Source organism: Schistocerca piceifrons, chromosome 2 (genome assembly GCF_021461385.2).
Source record: "Schistocerca piceifrons isolate TAMUIC-IGC-003096 chromosome 2, iqSchPice1.1, whole genome shotgun sequence".
Lineage (NCBI taxonomy): Eukaryota > Metazoa > Arthropoda > Insecta > Orthoptera > Acrididae > Schistocerca > Schistocerca piceifrons.
The window spans coordinates 682260040-682276698 of record NC_060139.1 but is presented as its reverse complement, the minus strand read 5'-3'; the positions used below and the strand labels follow the sequence as shown (position 1 = coordinate 682276698).

General features: G+C 37.7%; 1 protein-coding gene across 2 annotated transcripts in view; it reads right to left on the bottom strand.

Annotated features, from left to right (window-relative positions):
• Positions 1-16659, bottom strand: part of LOC124776520 (serine/threonine-protein kinase Pak) — a 140053-nt gene that overhangs the window by 36560 nt on the left and 86834 nt on the right. For both annotated transcript variants that reach the window (XM_047251548.1, XM_047251549.1), the window contains exons 5-6: positions 3957-4240; positions 3421-3607 (exon numbers count right to left, since the gene is read on the bottom strand). In XM_047251548.1, coding sequence (XP_047107504.1) covers positions 3421-3607; positions 3957-4240 — 471 coding nt within the window. The remainder of the gene's footprint in view (positions 1-3420; positions 3608-3956; positions 4241-16659) is intronic.

Genomic DNA, 16659 nt, shown 5'->3' with positions numbered 1-16659 from the left:
TTTCCATTGGGAGGAGACTGCCAAGGGGGAGGTGACCATGACAAAAAGACTGAGTAACCAATGAAAGTATAACATTCTATGGGTCAGAAGCTTGAAAATGGTAGGGAAATTAGAAAATCTGAAAAGGGAAGTGCAAAGGCTCAATCTAGATATAGTAGGGGTCAGTGAAGTGAAATGGAAAAAAGGCAGAGATTTCTGGTCAGATGAGTATAAGGAAATATTAACAGCAGCAGAAAATGGTATAACAGGAGTAGGATACATTATGAATAGGAAGGTAGGGCAGAGAGCATGTTACTGTGAACGGTTCAGTGATAGGGCTGTTCTTATCAGAATCGACAGCAAACCAACAGTTATACATGCTGATGTTGCAAGCTGAAGATGAAGAGAGAGAGAAAATGTATGAAGACATTGAAAGGGTAATACAGTACGTAAACAGAAATGAAAATTTAATAGTCATGGGGAACTGGAATGCTTTTGTGAGGGAAGGAATAGAAGAAATGGTTGCAGGAGAATATGGGCTTGGGCGAGGAATGAGAGGAGAAAGACTAATTGAGTTCTGTAATGAATTTCAGCTAGTAATAGGTAAGACTCTGTTCAAGAATCACATGAGGAGGAGGTATACTTGGAAAGGCCAGCTGATATTAGAAGATTTCAGATAGATTACAACATGGTCAGACAGAGATTCCAAAATCAGATACTGGATTGTAAGGCATACCCAGGGGAGCAGATATAGACAGATCACACTGTCATAGTGATGAAGAGTAGGTTGAAGTTTGAGAGATTAATCAGGAAGAATTAATACACAAGGATATGAGATACAGAAGTACTAAGGAAGGATGAGATACAGCTTTTAAGTTCTCTAAGGCTACAGATACAGCAATAAGAACACCTCAGTAGACAGTAAAAGTGAAGATGAATGGACATTTCTAAAAAGGGCAGTCACAGAAATTGGAAAGAAAAACATAGGTACAAGGCGGTAACTGCGAAGAAACCATACATAACACAAGAAATACTTCAGGCGATCAATGAAAGTAAAGTTCAAAAATGTTCAGTGCTCAGGGAAATTCAAGAATACAGAAATACAAGTCACTGAAGAATGAGATAAATAGGAAGTACCGGAAAGCAAAGATTAAATGGCTGCACGAAAAATCTGAAGAAATCAAAAAAGAAATGATTGCTGAAAGGACTGACTCAGCATACTGGAAAGTCAAAATAACCTTCGATGATATTAAAAGCAATGGTGGCAACATTAAGAGAGTAACGAGAATTCCACTGTTAAATGCAGATGAGAGAGCGAATAGGTGGAAAGAGCACATTGAAGGCCTCTATGAGGGGGAAGATTTGTCTGATGTGATAAAAGAAGGACCAGGAGTCAATTTAGAAGAGATAGGGGATTCAATATTAGAATCAAAATTTAAGAGAGCTTTAGAAAAAATGGCTCTGAGCACTATGGGGCTTAACATCTGTGGTCATCAGTCCCCTAGAACTTAGAACTACTTAAACCTAACTAACCTAAGGACATCACACACATCCATGCCCGAGGCAGGATTCGAACCTGCGACCGTAGCAGTCGCGCGGTTCCGGACTGAGCGCCTAGAACCACTAGACCACCGCGGCCGGCGAGAGAGCTTTAGAGGATTTAAAATTAAATAAGGCAAAAGGGATGGATAACATTCCATCAAAATTTCTAAAATCACTGGGGGAAGTGGCAACAAAACGACTATTCACACTGGTGTGTAGAATGGCGATATACAATCTGCTTTTCGAAAAATATCTTCCACACAATTCCAAAGATTGCAAGAGTTGAAAAGTGTAAGAATTATCGCACAATCAGGTTAACAGCTCATAAATCCAAGTTGCTGACGAGAATAATATAGAAAAGAATGGGAAAGAAAATTGAAGAAGTGTAAGATGATGATCAGTTTGGCTTCAGGAAAGGTAAAAGCACCAGAGAGGCAATTCTGACATTGCAATTGATAATGAAAGAAAGACTAAAGAAAAATCAAGACACATTCATAGGTTTTTTTTGACCTTGAAAAAGAGTTTGACAATGTAAAATGGTGCAAGATGTTCGAAATTCTGATAAAAATAGGTGTAAGCTACAGAGATACAAGAGCCAATAGGGAATAATAATAGTGGACAACCAAGAACAAAGTGCTCAGATTAAAAAGGTTATAAGACAGGGATGTAGTCTTTTGCCCCTACTGTTCAATCCGTACATTGAAGATGCAATGATGGAAATCAAAGAAAAGTTCAGGAGTGGAATTAAAATTCTAGGTGAAAGGATATCAATGATACAATTCACTAGTGACATTGCTCCCCTGAATGAAAGTAAAGAAGAATTAAATGATGTGATGAATGGATTGAACAGTCTTATGTGTATGGAATATGGACTGAAAGTAAATCGAAGAAAGACGAAAGTAATGAGAAGTAGCAGAAATGAGTACAGCGAGAAAATTAACATTAGGATCAATTGTCATGAAGTAGATTAAGTTAAGGAATTCTGCTACCTAGGCAGCAAAATAACCAATGACTGATGGAGCAAGGAGGACATCAAAAGTAGACTAGCACAGGCAAAAAGGGCATTCCTGGTCAATATAAGCCTACTAGTATCAAACACTGTCCTTACTTTGAGGAAGAAATTTCTGAGAATGTACATTTGGAGCACAGCATTGTATAGTAGTGAAAAATGGACTGTGGGAAACCTGGAACAGAAGAGAACCAAAGCATTTGAGATGTGGTGCTACAGATGAATGTTGAAAATTAGGTGGACTGATATGGTGAGGAATGAGGTGGTTCTGTGCAGAATTGGAGAGAAAAGGAATATGCAGAAAACACTGGCAAGAATAACGGACAGGATGATAGGACATCTGTTGAGACATCAGGGAATGACTTCCATGGTACTAGAAGGGACTGCAGAGAGCAAAAACTGTAGGAGAAGACAGACTGGAATACATCTAGCAAGTAACTGAGTTTGTAGGTTGCAGGTGCTACTCTGAACAGTTGGAACAGGAGAGGAATTCATGGCAGGCAGCTTCAAACCATTCAGAAGGCTGGTGACTTAAAAATAAATAAATAAATAAATAAATAAACTGACAAAAGCAGATGATGCCTGATGCTGATAATATGGTTAACAGAAAATCTGCCAAATCAATCATGAAATACTTGTTGTGCTCCCCAGATCTTACTTCAAAGTGCTATAGACTGATATTCAAAGAAAGGCAAAAAAGAACTAAATAAGCAAATGCGATGGGACAAACCTATAATGAATGGCACATTTTCAACAATTTTTCAAATTGTACCAATATCAATCCAAGATATCTTTTGAATTCTTACTTAGCTACAGCATCAAAAAATCTCTCTTCTTTTTGTCTCAGTCACTGAAATCCAAGTGCAGATCACAATTACAATCAAACTCACCCAAAGCTCTTCCCCAACTAGATAACTGTCCAGGTAATTAACAACATTGGGATGTTTGTTTTCTCGCATCACCAATATTTCATTAATGATAAGCTCTTTCTTGGGTTGTTGTGATAGGTTCATCTGCTTGATAGCTACTTCCATCCCCGTGGAAGTCTCAATAGCAGTGTACACCGTCCCTGATGCACTAAAATGAGTGTGGTAATCAGCAAATGTTCAAGCTACATTAAATGTTGTAAGAAAAAATAGATCTGTGATTAAGTAAAGGTAAGAAATCACTTAAACTTCAGGTAAAGACAAAACTCTGAGATATCTAAAATACGAGAGAAAAAAGAAACACAGAATTTCATTTATTATAAACATTTATGTGAGTAAATGTATAATTCTAACATCATTTACCAAATCTTAAGCAAATTTTATGGCAGTTTAGAATTATTTAAACTGTAGCAGATATGTATTCCTGCACAAAATCTGAAAAAAAAAAAATCTGTTTAAATAACTTGTCTGTGTACAGCATTTACAATGAAATTACTTACCCTTGCCCAATCTTCTCCATTTTTGTATATTTCCTATTGGGATCACCAACACTGACTATAGTTCTCAGTTTTTCAAGTATTTCTTCATCACTCATTTTTTTCTTACGCGCTTTATCACTAGGTGTCCTTGCATCTACACCAGCACCTACACTGACGTTATTATTCCTATTCTTGTCCAGTGTGCCATTTGTTGTGCGCGGTGCAGCAGCCACCGATGTGGTTGTAGTCGCTGTTGTTGTAGCTGCTGGGGCTGTTGTTGTTTCCTCTTCTATTGGTTTAGTGTACTGAAATTGCAAACAGTTAACTCGGTAGTATACAGCATAGCATAAATATGTACATCAGACAGTTCTAATCACACTTAAGGGATAATATGTTTATTATCTCTTATGTGACTGGCACACCTCAGAGACTAGATGGTGACAGCTCATAACTGCCCACTGGTCCACAATGATGAAAGTAAGGCAACCAAATCTAAAACTGCACTCATTTCTAACAATAATTTCAATTGTTAAGTTTTAATACCTTATTCTTTATCAGAACCTTAATATCTGTTAGAAACGTAACACTATAGAAAACTTATTTCAACCAAACAATAATCTGCAGCACAGTCGTACACACACTGATTCAGCACATTATGAACTGAAAGTAAAGAACTCAGATCCACTTTTCTAAGTACAAGTAAATTTCAAACACACTGTGATAGCACACATATCCACACTACTAGAGGCAGGAACAGAAATCTTTCTGCTGAGTTTACTGTAATTTTCAGTGTTATTTACTAGAACTACTACTTATGCATCTCATTCTCCAATGGTGCTCTCATTCTCGTAAGCATTTATCAATTTTTGCCAAGATCAGAAATAGGCGGTATGACAAAAATAGATAGTGAAAGCAGTAAAGCTAACAATTTACTGTATAGTTAATGTGCTGAGACACTGATAAGCAGATACACTAGACTGCGGGTGCAAACAGGCCTTTCTATTACCACACCCAGAATGAGAGAAAAACCGTTTTACTGCAATGTGTGTTATATATACATTATTTAAACACCACATTAACATAAAGAATGGACTGTGATAGAAGTTAGGAGTAACAGATCTTCCCTTGATTAGACAGGAAGTTGGATCCGATAAATTTTCAAAAAATAATATATGACATTTTTCTCAATTTTCTTGTCTTGGAGCATAAATAAATAAAAAAAAATGCATTTCATTACATGAATGCCATAGATAGATAGTAGAACTGCTTTGGCAGGAAGTATTATATATAAATCACAGTGAGAGAATCTTACTTACCTGAAGATCGATAGTGACTAGGTAAAACTGCCATTGCAGCAACCAGGCAATTTACAGACTTTACAGAAAAGATCAAGATATTGGCAGAGCAGGTTAAACAGTGATTCAAAAAGTTAGGGTCCGTGACTTATGAACAAAACCATTTGACAGAGGAAATAAATTCCATTTCCACAAAATTAAAGGCAGAGCAATAATATACAGTCCAGAAAATAAGTTCTGTTTCTGCAGCCACCATGAGAGAGGTACACTATGAATAGAGTGATAGGACAAAAATTCGGTATCTTGAGGGGGAGAGAAGCTGCTGAAATTTAACAATGGTGATAAGAACAAAATAGGGAACTGTGGACAATCATTCAAAAGAAGTAAACCAAAAAACAGATAGACAAAGTATAATCAAAATGTATTTCTGAACTAAAAACTGAGTATAGTGTGGAAATGTCTGAGCTATGCAGCATCAGTGACACTTGCAGTCGGACTCACAGTTGGCTAATTTGAGCTGTGAGCACGAACTCACAATGTGAAACGAAGTTTAAGAGTCAATCTGAAGAAACTTCTGCCACTACTGAGGACCTAGAAATGAAATGATAAGATTTAAGAATTGTGCAATTCAGAGTCAATGACTTTTTAAGCAAATGCAGCAGCTTGCCATACATCTTTTAGCTCCTCTTGTTGTAAAACACTATGCTTAAAATTCACATTTAGGTTATGAAATTGTCACCTATCTGCATGCAGAGATTGGTAGGCTAAAGAATGAAATAAACCAAACTGCTACCAAGCCACAAATGCAATATTGTATAGTAACAAGGCCTGAGCAGCTGGCACCTGTGTTTGTAGTGGAGGACAGCAGGCCAAGGCATCATCATAAAGTATCTTAAGAACAACACAGCAGGACACACAACCAGTTGTGTTTTTAGAATCATTCTGAGGTATCCTTCCCAATAGCTGGAATAACATTCAAAGATCCCCTTTCTAGCTAGCCATGTGCAGAGAGTGGTTCCAGTCTGTAGGCTATTGAAGCTGCAGAAAGTCATTTACACTACACTGACCTCATGCAGTGGTTTCTGGTGAAGTATTCATTGCAAGGGGTCTCAGATACATCTTCACACTGGAGTTCCAAATCAAGAACCTTACAATAGCAGATACAGTATGACAGTCTGCATAGATGTTTTGAGAAGTATTTGAACAAAATCGAATACGGAGACAGAATAATAGCTCAGGCAGACTACTAAGAATTTTAACACAAACTGCTGACTGACATTAAGGAGATAAGGTTGGCCCTTCCTGACTCCAATGTGAAACAATTACTAATCATGCTGGACTATTCTGATTTAATGCAAGGACACCAAGTGCAGGAGCAGCACATCCAGTTTGACAATGGGAACCATGGCCAGTTGTAAAGCGGCAGAGTGGCATAGGAAAGTGTCTATGATGCATGGCATGGAGGGGCTGCAAATTACAATCAGAAAGACCAACATAAGGGTGCTGCAACTATGATCAAGGCAACAGCTCGACACAGCAAATCAGAAGGGAGCAACAATATGGTTCTGGATACAAAGGACCCATGAAAGAATGACCAAACAGCCATGAACAGGCAAATGAGCAAACGTGACATTCAAATTTGTTATGAGGGTACGAGATGTTCCAGATATTTTGTAACCAAAGTTTGGAAATAAATAATTTTGTTGAGTCAAACTGAAATCTCATACTACTTTTGAATATTAATAAACAAGCTTTCTTAGTGGAATTATATGCATTTTTGTTATGCAGGATAATTGATCAGGATATAAAGTTTTAATTATTATATAAGAAGATTTATTACAGGACAAGTCCTGTTCTGTGTATTTTATTATTAGCACGAGATATTCAGCCTGGTCTCTGTGCCATTCCAAGGGAGTTGAAGACATACATCGAGTCTTTACGGGCAAAGTAGTCAGAGGTAGCAACGAGTCTTCTGTGCCGGCCAGGCATACCAATGACCGTAAGTTTATATCAATAATGTATATACGTATGGTTTAAAAAAAATGCTTGTTATTTGCTACCCAGAGCATCTCCTGTAATACGATACTTATAATATGTGTTGAATTTAAAGGTGCAACAAAAGCCTTAAAAGATCGGAGTTGCCAAGTCCTGGGTTTTATTAAGTTATTCTACAGATAAGAAGAATATTTAACAAGCTGGGGGTTTGCAGACTATTCCAAGCTGAAGATCACAATGAGGCAACTTAAAATATAAACAAATCCTTGCAGAGGGAACCATACAACTAGCTGATATAGAAATTAGGGTTTCATCCACTGAACACTTGGTTCAATACTATAACGGAAAATTAATGAAAAGGTTGTTTCTCTGAAAAGAAGCTCAATGAAGAGCTAAAACAGCTGGAAATCCCAAGATACACAGAATTCTAGCTATTGTGTGGTGTATAAAGCCATTACACATTTAAAGAAGGCAACTGATATGAAGCTGGTAGAAGATATCAGTCAGCACACTCAATTCTGGGACAATTTAATGAATTTATTGAAACAATATACCAATGTATTAGAAAAAAAGACAGGGCTTGATTAACATATTTCCATTCAAACTATGTGGGAAAACAGAAGAGCCTTTTTGTGGAGTCTTATCATATGCAGTTGTTCAGGAGAGCTGTGATGGAAAGAGAGATTAACAAATGGCAAAAGAAGAAGAAAAGTCGCAATGTTATAGACTGCTCTTCCTTTGTTTCCATCATAATTTATTTAGATTTACTTAGATTTAATAAGTCTCCAGTATATGCTTCACATCATAGGCAATTTTGTGTAATCTGTTAGAGGGTTTACATTTAACTGGGTTGATTAGACAGCATACAGTTAGGATTCCTGGTTATGGTTGGCACACACATAATATGTATGGTTTGCTGTTTCACCTTTCTACTTGTGCAGGGTACCATCAACTTGCACTGTAATCTTTTAGCATGGATTTTGTATTAATTTTGGCAGACTGGAAAATCAATCTTCTTACATTATCATATTCGCAGGACAGAAGCACAGTTTCAGATTAGTTATTGGCGAGTTGTGAAATAAGCTCAGGACTGTGTTTTCTTTCTTTCCCCTTGCTATTGGTGATAAGTTGACAAATTTATGCAAACAGGAACAGAGATGTGAATGCAAGGAGCATACAATACTATTTGTATTAAGGTCTGCAAAAGAATTCTCCATCCCTATACTGCAACAGGAAATTAGTAGCTAGTGCTTACCAAACACTGTAATAGTGTTTTGTAGATATACAGCCACCATACCAACAAGTTATGCAAGAACACGAAACACAAGGAGAAGAAGGGAAAGAGAAGGTGTATGATGCTATTTCACTAGTGCATTGTAGTTTAAGTGGATGCATAGCCCACAACACAATACAATACAAATCAGAATACGAAAACAAAAGCAACTGGCAACACCAGTTCAATGTGGCATGTGTGTCACTTTCAACCACAATAATTCGGTCAGAAAAATTCAACAGCACTTTATGTGCAAAGAACAATTATATTCCAATCTGTAGGGATTACAAGAAAAATGACTGCAAGATAGTTCAAAGCCAGACATCGCAATTGTTACACTGTGTTTACACAAAGAACATGTGATGCTGTGATGTAGCCACAGCACACTGTTTGTAAAGACTTACATGGTGCAAAATAGTGCTTGTTCTTTTATCTCTCATCCCCATGGATCAAATTAATTAGGCCATGTTATGGGTATATTGTGCATTTTCTTTCTTCTCGGTTGGCTGATTAGTGTCACCAAATCATCAGCGTGTGCGAAAATCCTATATGTAAGTAGGCATCCCATATATAAGTAGACATCCTATATGCAAGAAGACATCCTATATTTAGTATAGTATTTAAAGTACATATACTAAATCTAAATTATATGGAGTGTAGTAAGTAGAATCATGTACGTAGAATCCGGATCTGGGCACAATGGCCAGAGACAGTGGTTTTTTTTGTGTGTGTGTGTGTGTGTGTGTGTGTGTGTGTGTGTGTGTGTGTGTGTGTGTGTATTTCATTGTGCCTCTCTGTGACTCAAAGTCTGCTCTACATGGTGAGTAGCAATTAATTATTTTCATAAGGTTATAATTAACCCTATATGTACTTTATTGCAGAAAGTTATGCTATTGATCCCTATTAAAGGCTTCTGAACTGTTCTGTTCAGAGAAAGATAAGACTTTGGTTAAAACCTATTTGAAACAAACCTTGTACCAAATGTGTTGACAGAAAGTTTTCCCAGCCATGGCTTTTGTGGAGCTTCTCATGGGCTAGCATGCAAATTTAAGGCAAGGAATATTCATACCATGAACCACGGCTGAAGCAACACCACCTAAATACACAGGCCTACACACAGCGACCATTTTGGAGCATGACTTCACTAGCTAAGGACCGTTTGTTACATGAAGTTTCAGGTCACGAGTGTGTTGTGTGGAAAATGTGTGCCACTTGAAATTTGTTTATTTCATACAGTATACATCCGTAGTTCTTGTTTAAAGCCTGGGACAGAAGTGCTGTGTTCCCTATTGCCAAGGAAATTGTAAATCACAAGAAGAAATTAAAGTGTACATGTTCCAATTTTCCAGATGCAAGAAGCTGAGAAATCACTGACTCACTGCAATACCCAGAAAGGATTTTGTGCCTGCACACCATTTAAGTAAACGATGATAAATTTGTGGTTTGCCATTTGTTGCCACTGCACCACATTTGTCAGTTTTTTAAAGCAGTTCTGTATAGAGTGCCAAGGCCACTCGCTTCTTAATTCAACACCATAGTTGACAAGATCAGTACAAAGCTGGCTGTAGAATGTTTGTCCTGAACATAACTGTTTTGACAAAGGATAGTAATACTGTCTTTGGTATGCTGTTACAGATTTGTCGCAAACATTTCCTAATGGAAAGTATTGTTTGAACAACATGCTACCATTATGATAAAACAGGGCACATTTTAACTGTCAATCTCAAATGACAGAGGATAAAAGAAGGATGAGTTCCATTAATATTTTCTGGTTGAACAGCCATCATCACAACTGGCTTTCTGGGAATGAACTGACAAAAAGTGAATGTGTCTGGAAGCAGTACAACTTCAGCAAGCCATGAAGAGAAGTCAAATGTTTTTTATTCCAGTCTCTGATCACAATATCAATTCCTTAGACGATGACTGGTTACAGTCCGTAATGACCATCCTCAGATCTGCAATATACAAAATATATACACCTAGTGAGCAGTGTGTGTGTCAACATAATACAGCAATATGTATCACAGTATACTACCAAACAACCAGGAAAATGTACAGATAAAATAAGGCAAAACGTAACTTTTTTTTACACAATGTCCTAAAGTGATAAGGCCATAATGGCATCGTCGGAACATATAATGAGCACTGCATCGTCACATATATCTAAAATAAGGTGTAGATTAGGCCACATTGTCCACACAGTCATTATTCCAACTGGCTACTGAAGTACAGTAGCTACCAGAAATCTGTTTGCCTACATCATCCCTAGATGTTGCTACTGTGGACTTAGATGTACTCATCATTTATGCAAAAAAATATAATCTGCCTCACGTATTTATACCTAGCCTTACTTGATGATTTATGTCAAGAACAGTAGGCATTTGCCTTACTTCCATACATTAGCCGCTCTAATTCTGTAACTGATTATGCCTTACCTATTCATGGAATGTATAACCAGACTATACAATTTTATTTATTGACTGTTAATATGTTGTTTAAACGTTTTCTGTGGGAGACATATCACATTGTATGTAAAGCCCTCTAGTGGTTAAGTTCTTACGATCAGTGCGTGCCTACATCCCGGTGGCCGACCCAACAGAGGGTGCTGAACATTGATCTTTTTTCAGCTGTCATATAGACATTTTATCTTTCATAGGCAATTTATAGGTTGCTACAGGCTATGTATTACGTATATTAATTGTTGACTGTAAATTCAGCATAAAAAGGGTCGGTCTTGTTCTCTTCGTATATTTCCTTTTAATAATTTTAAATGGGTAACTGTATTCATCTTTTAATGTATCTCAATTGGTTTCTATGATAGTTATCAATTTTAAAAGTCTGCTACATGTATTTTACCTAATGTGTTTTTATCAGATTATATTTTTTGTGGAAATGATGACTACATCTATGCCCACAGTCACGACATCTAGGGAGGATGTAGGCAAATCAGATTTCTGGTAGCTACTGTACTTCAGTAGCAAGTTGCCAGTTGCCTATTCTACACCTTATTTTAGATATATGTGAGGATGCTGTGCTGATTATTTTATATGTTTCGATGATGCCATTATGGCCTTATCACTTTAGGACATGGTGAAAAAAGGTATGTTTTACCTTATTTTATCTGTACATTTTCCTGGTCGTATGATAGTATATTGTGATACGTATTGCTGTATTATGTTGAAAGACACACTGCTCACTAGGTGTATATATTTTGTATATTGTAGATCTGAGGATAGTCATTACAGACTGAAATTGGTCATCATCTAAAGAATTAATATTGTGATCAAAGACTGGAATAAAAAACATTTGACAGCATTGGATCACTGTACAAGCGATTCTGTTGCAGTTGGTGAAAATGAAGGGAAGTGTGAAATCAACTGAACAATATTAAAGTGAAAATAAAATTTCAAGTATATTTCAGTTACTAGGAGAGCATAAAGTCGACTTGTCTTCATTCTGGACCATCTCCAGCAAGACAGACTGTCTACTTTTTGTTACATAGATGCACCACCAGGATCTGTACATCTGTTGGTTATTCTGTAGTTATTAATGGAAAGTTGGAAGTTCGTGTTTTTTACAAGGAAACTTTCGTAGATAATGTGTCGAACTTATATAAGTTTCCTATGAATGTAAACTGCTTACATTATACTGAAGGTATACTTAAGTGTGTTGAAACCACACATCTCCAGATTTTTTTAAAAAAAACAGCACTTATAACAGTTAATGCAAGATATTTTAGATATGCTTGACTCTGATGATAAAAGGTTTTTTTCCAGTTAGTAAGTAATGTCCCAAATACATCTTGTGGTGAGTAGCAGGCACAGACTAAGATATAAACCAGAGGAATTGTTGTTTTTCTCTCTTGTGCAAGTTATTTTACTAGCTGCTTACAGGTTCGCAATGGAATCTGGAAATCTGTTAACGCCCCATCCCAGCACAATTTCTCTTCATCTGCTTCTTCCAGTAATGCTGCAACAGAAGTAACTGCTTTGTATGGTTTGTGAGCTCCTTCAATGATGCTATCATTGCTTTTCTTCTTGTCTTCTCCTACATCCATTCTAAAAATTATTTTTGCCTGTAAACATTTGCTATAAAACATTTCCTTTGAGCTGGGAACTGTGGTGCTTTGAAGTGATCATGTAATTGGCATAAAACATATTTAATTTTTTCAGTTCACTAGTATACCACATTTTTTCTTTCACTAGTTTTACCTATGTTATGACATGTTTGCAGGACATTTTTGGTCTACTGTGGATAGATGGTCAAATTTGGTTTAATGGTATGAAATAACACATGAAATTCACCAGTTGCTACCAATTCCTGTAATAAAGGCTGCCATTCAACTGCAAACAGTGGTGGTTGAAAAGCACTTAATGTTCTCTATAGGCCTGTCTCTATAGGCCCCCTGTCTCAGCAGCTGTTGTGGCTGAGCACCTGAAGGATAATTTGGAAAATATTTCGAGTAGATTTCCCCACCATGTTATAGTTCCGGGTGGAGATTTTAATTTGCCGGATATAGACTGGGAGACTCAAACGTTCATAACGGGTGGCAGGGACAAAGAATCCAGTGAAATTTTTTAAAGTGCTTTATCTGAAAACTACCTTAAGCAGTTAAACAGAGAACTGACTCGTGGCAATAACATATTAGACCTTCTGGTGACAAACAGACCCGAAATATTTGAAACAGTTAACGCAGAACAGGGAATCAGTGATCATAAAGCGGTTACGGCATCGATGATTTCAGCCGTAAATAGAAATATTAAAAAAGGTAGGAAGATTTCTCTGTTTAGCAAAAATGACAAAAAGCAGATTAAAGAGTACCTGACTGCTCAACACAAAAGTATAGTCTCAAGTACAGATAGTGTTGAGGATCAGTGGACAAAGTTCAAAACCATCCTACAATATGCGTTAGATGAGTATGTGTGAAGCAAGATCGTAAGAGATGGAAAAGAGCCACCGTGGTACAACAACCGAGTTAGAAAACTGCTGCGGAAGCAAAGGGAACTTCACAGCAAACACAAACATAGCCAAAGCCTTGCAGACGAACAAAAATTACGCGAAGCGAAATGTAGTGTGAGGAGGGCTATGCGAGAGGCAGTCAATGAATTCGAAAGTAAAGTTCTATGTACTGACTTGGCAGATGTCAAAACAGTAGGTGGATCAAAACAAAATGTCCAGACACTCTGTGACCAAAATGGTACTGAAACAGAGGATGACAGACTAAAGGCCAAAATACTAAATGTCTTTTTCCAAAGCTGTTTCACAGAGGACAACTGCACTGTAGTTCCTTCCCTAGATTGTCGTACAGATGACAAAATGGTAGATATTGAAATAGACGACAGAGGGATAGAGAAACAATTAAAATTGCTCAAAAGAGTTCAGGCCGCTGGACCTGATGGGATACCAGTTCGATTTTACACAGAATACGCGAAGGAACTTGCCCCCCTTCTTGCAGCAGTGTACCGTAGGTCTCTAGAAGAGCGTAGCATTCCAAAGGATTGGAAAAGAGCACAGGTCATCCCCGTTTTCAAGAAGGGACGTCGAACAGATGTGCAGAACTATTATGTTCGAGTATAATGACTTTTCTGGAGACTAGAAATCTACTCTGTAGGAATCAGCATGGGTTTCGAAAAAGACGGTCGTGTGAAACCCAGCTCGCGCTATTCGTTCACGAGACTCAGAGGGCCGTAGACATGGGTTCACAGGTAGATGCCGTGTTTCTTGACTTCCGCAAGGCATTCGATACAGTTCCCCACAGTCGTTTAATGAACAAAGTAAGAGCATATGGACCATCAGACCAATTGTGTGACTGGATTGAAGAGTTCCTAGATAACGGAACGCAGCATGTCATTCTCAATGGAGATAAGTCTTCCGAAGTAAGAGTGATTTCAGGTGTGCTGCAGGGGAGTGTCATAGGACCATTGCTATTCACAATATACATAAATGACCTTATGGATGACATCAGAAGTTCACTGAGGCTTTTTGCAAAGTAAGAGTGATTTCAGGTGTGCTGCAGGGGAGTGTCATAGGACCATTGCTATTCACAAGAGTGATTTCAGGTGTGCTGCAGGGGAGTGTCATAGGACCATTGCTATTCACAAGAGTGATTTCAGGTGTGCTGCAGGGCAGTGTCATAGGACCATTGCTATTCACAATATACATAAATGACCTTGTGGATGACATCGGAAGTTCACTGAGGCTTTTTGCAGATGATGATGTGGTGTATCGAGAGGTTGTAACAACGGAAAATTGTACTGAAATGCAGGAGGATCTGCAGCGAATTGACGCATGGTGCAGGGAATGGCAATTGAATCTCAATGTAGATAAGTGTAATGTGCTGCAAATACATAGAAAGATAGATCCCTTATCATTTAGCTACAAAATAGCAGGTCAGCAACTGGAAGCAGTTAATTCCATAAATTATCTGGGAGTACGCATTAGGAGTGATTTAAAATGGAATGATCATATAAAGTTGATTGTCGGTAAAGCAGATGCCAGACTGAGATTCATTGGAAGAATCCTAAGGAAGTGCAATCTGAAAACAAAGGAAGTAGGTTACAGTACGCTTGTTCGCCCACTGCTTGAATACTGCTCAGCAGTGTGGGATCCGTACCAGATAGGGTTGATAGAAGAGATACAACGGAGAGCAGCGCGCTTCGTTACAGGATCATTCAGTAATCGCAAAAGCGTTACGGAGATGATAGATAAACTCCAGTGGAAGACTCTGCAGGAGAGACACTCAGTAGCTCGGTACGGGCTTTATTAAAGTTTCGAGAACATACCTTCACCGAAGAGTCAAGCAGTATATTGCTCCCTCCTACGTATATCTCGCGAAGAGACCATGAGGATAAAATCAGAGAGATTAGAGCCCACACAGAAACATACCGACAATCCTTCTCTCCACACACAATACGAGACTGAAATAGAAGGGAGAACCGATAGAGGTACTCAGGGTACCCTCTGCCACACACCGTCAGGTGGCTTGCGGAGTATGGATGTAGATGTAGATGTAGAATGTTTCCTTATTCATGAACCTTTCCGTGAATACCTAATTATAATGCCAGGAAATAACTGGCTGATTATTAATTCCTTCTATAGTAAATTCACGTAACCAGTGTGAGTTCACTGGGTCAAATGCAGCTGCTACAAATCTTGCTGTGATGAGAACAGATTGGGGGTGGAACAGTTAGATTTTCTATGTGGTTTTTGTTGTTTATCGTCTTCATTGAATGATACATCATGTTCCATAAATCTCATTCTGCTGAACAAGTCAAGATATAAATTAACAGCCAGGAGGTGGCACTGTAGGTAATTCATGTGACATATATAAATAATATGTTATGGCACGAGAAAAGTAGTTGGTTTGGGAAAAAAGTCACAGCATTCCTTTTGCAATATGCAGCTGCTGTTTTTATCTACTACATTATGCTAAGCATTTATGTAACCTTACTGATTTTTGAGGTCATCATCTGTCTACATTCTGCAATAAACTGGTTGCTATGAGCAATAGTGTGAACTGGAAGTCACATACCCGAGTCCAAAGATTTTAATAAAATATGGGAGTGGCTAGTAAGGTACTCATACTCTTTTAGTTTCTTTTCAGTATCTTGGGATTTCCAATTTTCTGCCTGTTGTCTTCCAGTGTCATGTTAGATTTTTTAGTAAAAGTATCTCTGGAAAGTTTTTAAGGCAAAGTGGATTCATATTATTGTAAGAATATATTTTCGGAGAGACATTTAATTCTCATATCCGGTGTGTCTCCGGCAAATTCCTCCCATTGATCATATATAAAACGATCTCTGAAAGGTGGAGCTGAGTCAGCATTTATGATTGTGCGTAACTGTACTTTCTGTCTTCTTTAACTAAGCATGACTGAGGAGAATGGTTTATTGTTGCCCTTTGACCATCATAGTCAGATAAACCATTTACTGTGGATTCCCATATGCTTCATGAAAGACATTTGGAATTAATGCAGCAGAGATTGATAATTTATTCTACATCCTCTTTTAGTTGGGGATATTACTATGGCGAAGAAATCAAAGTTGGACGACAATGTCCTCAACCAGTACTTTCATTGCAATCAGTATTATACAAGATGAAATTAATATTGAAATAAGCACATACAATGACTTCCTAGTTGTTTCTACTAAGTATTATTAGC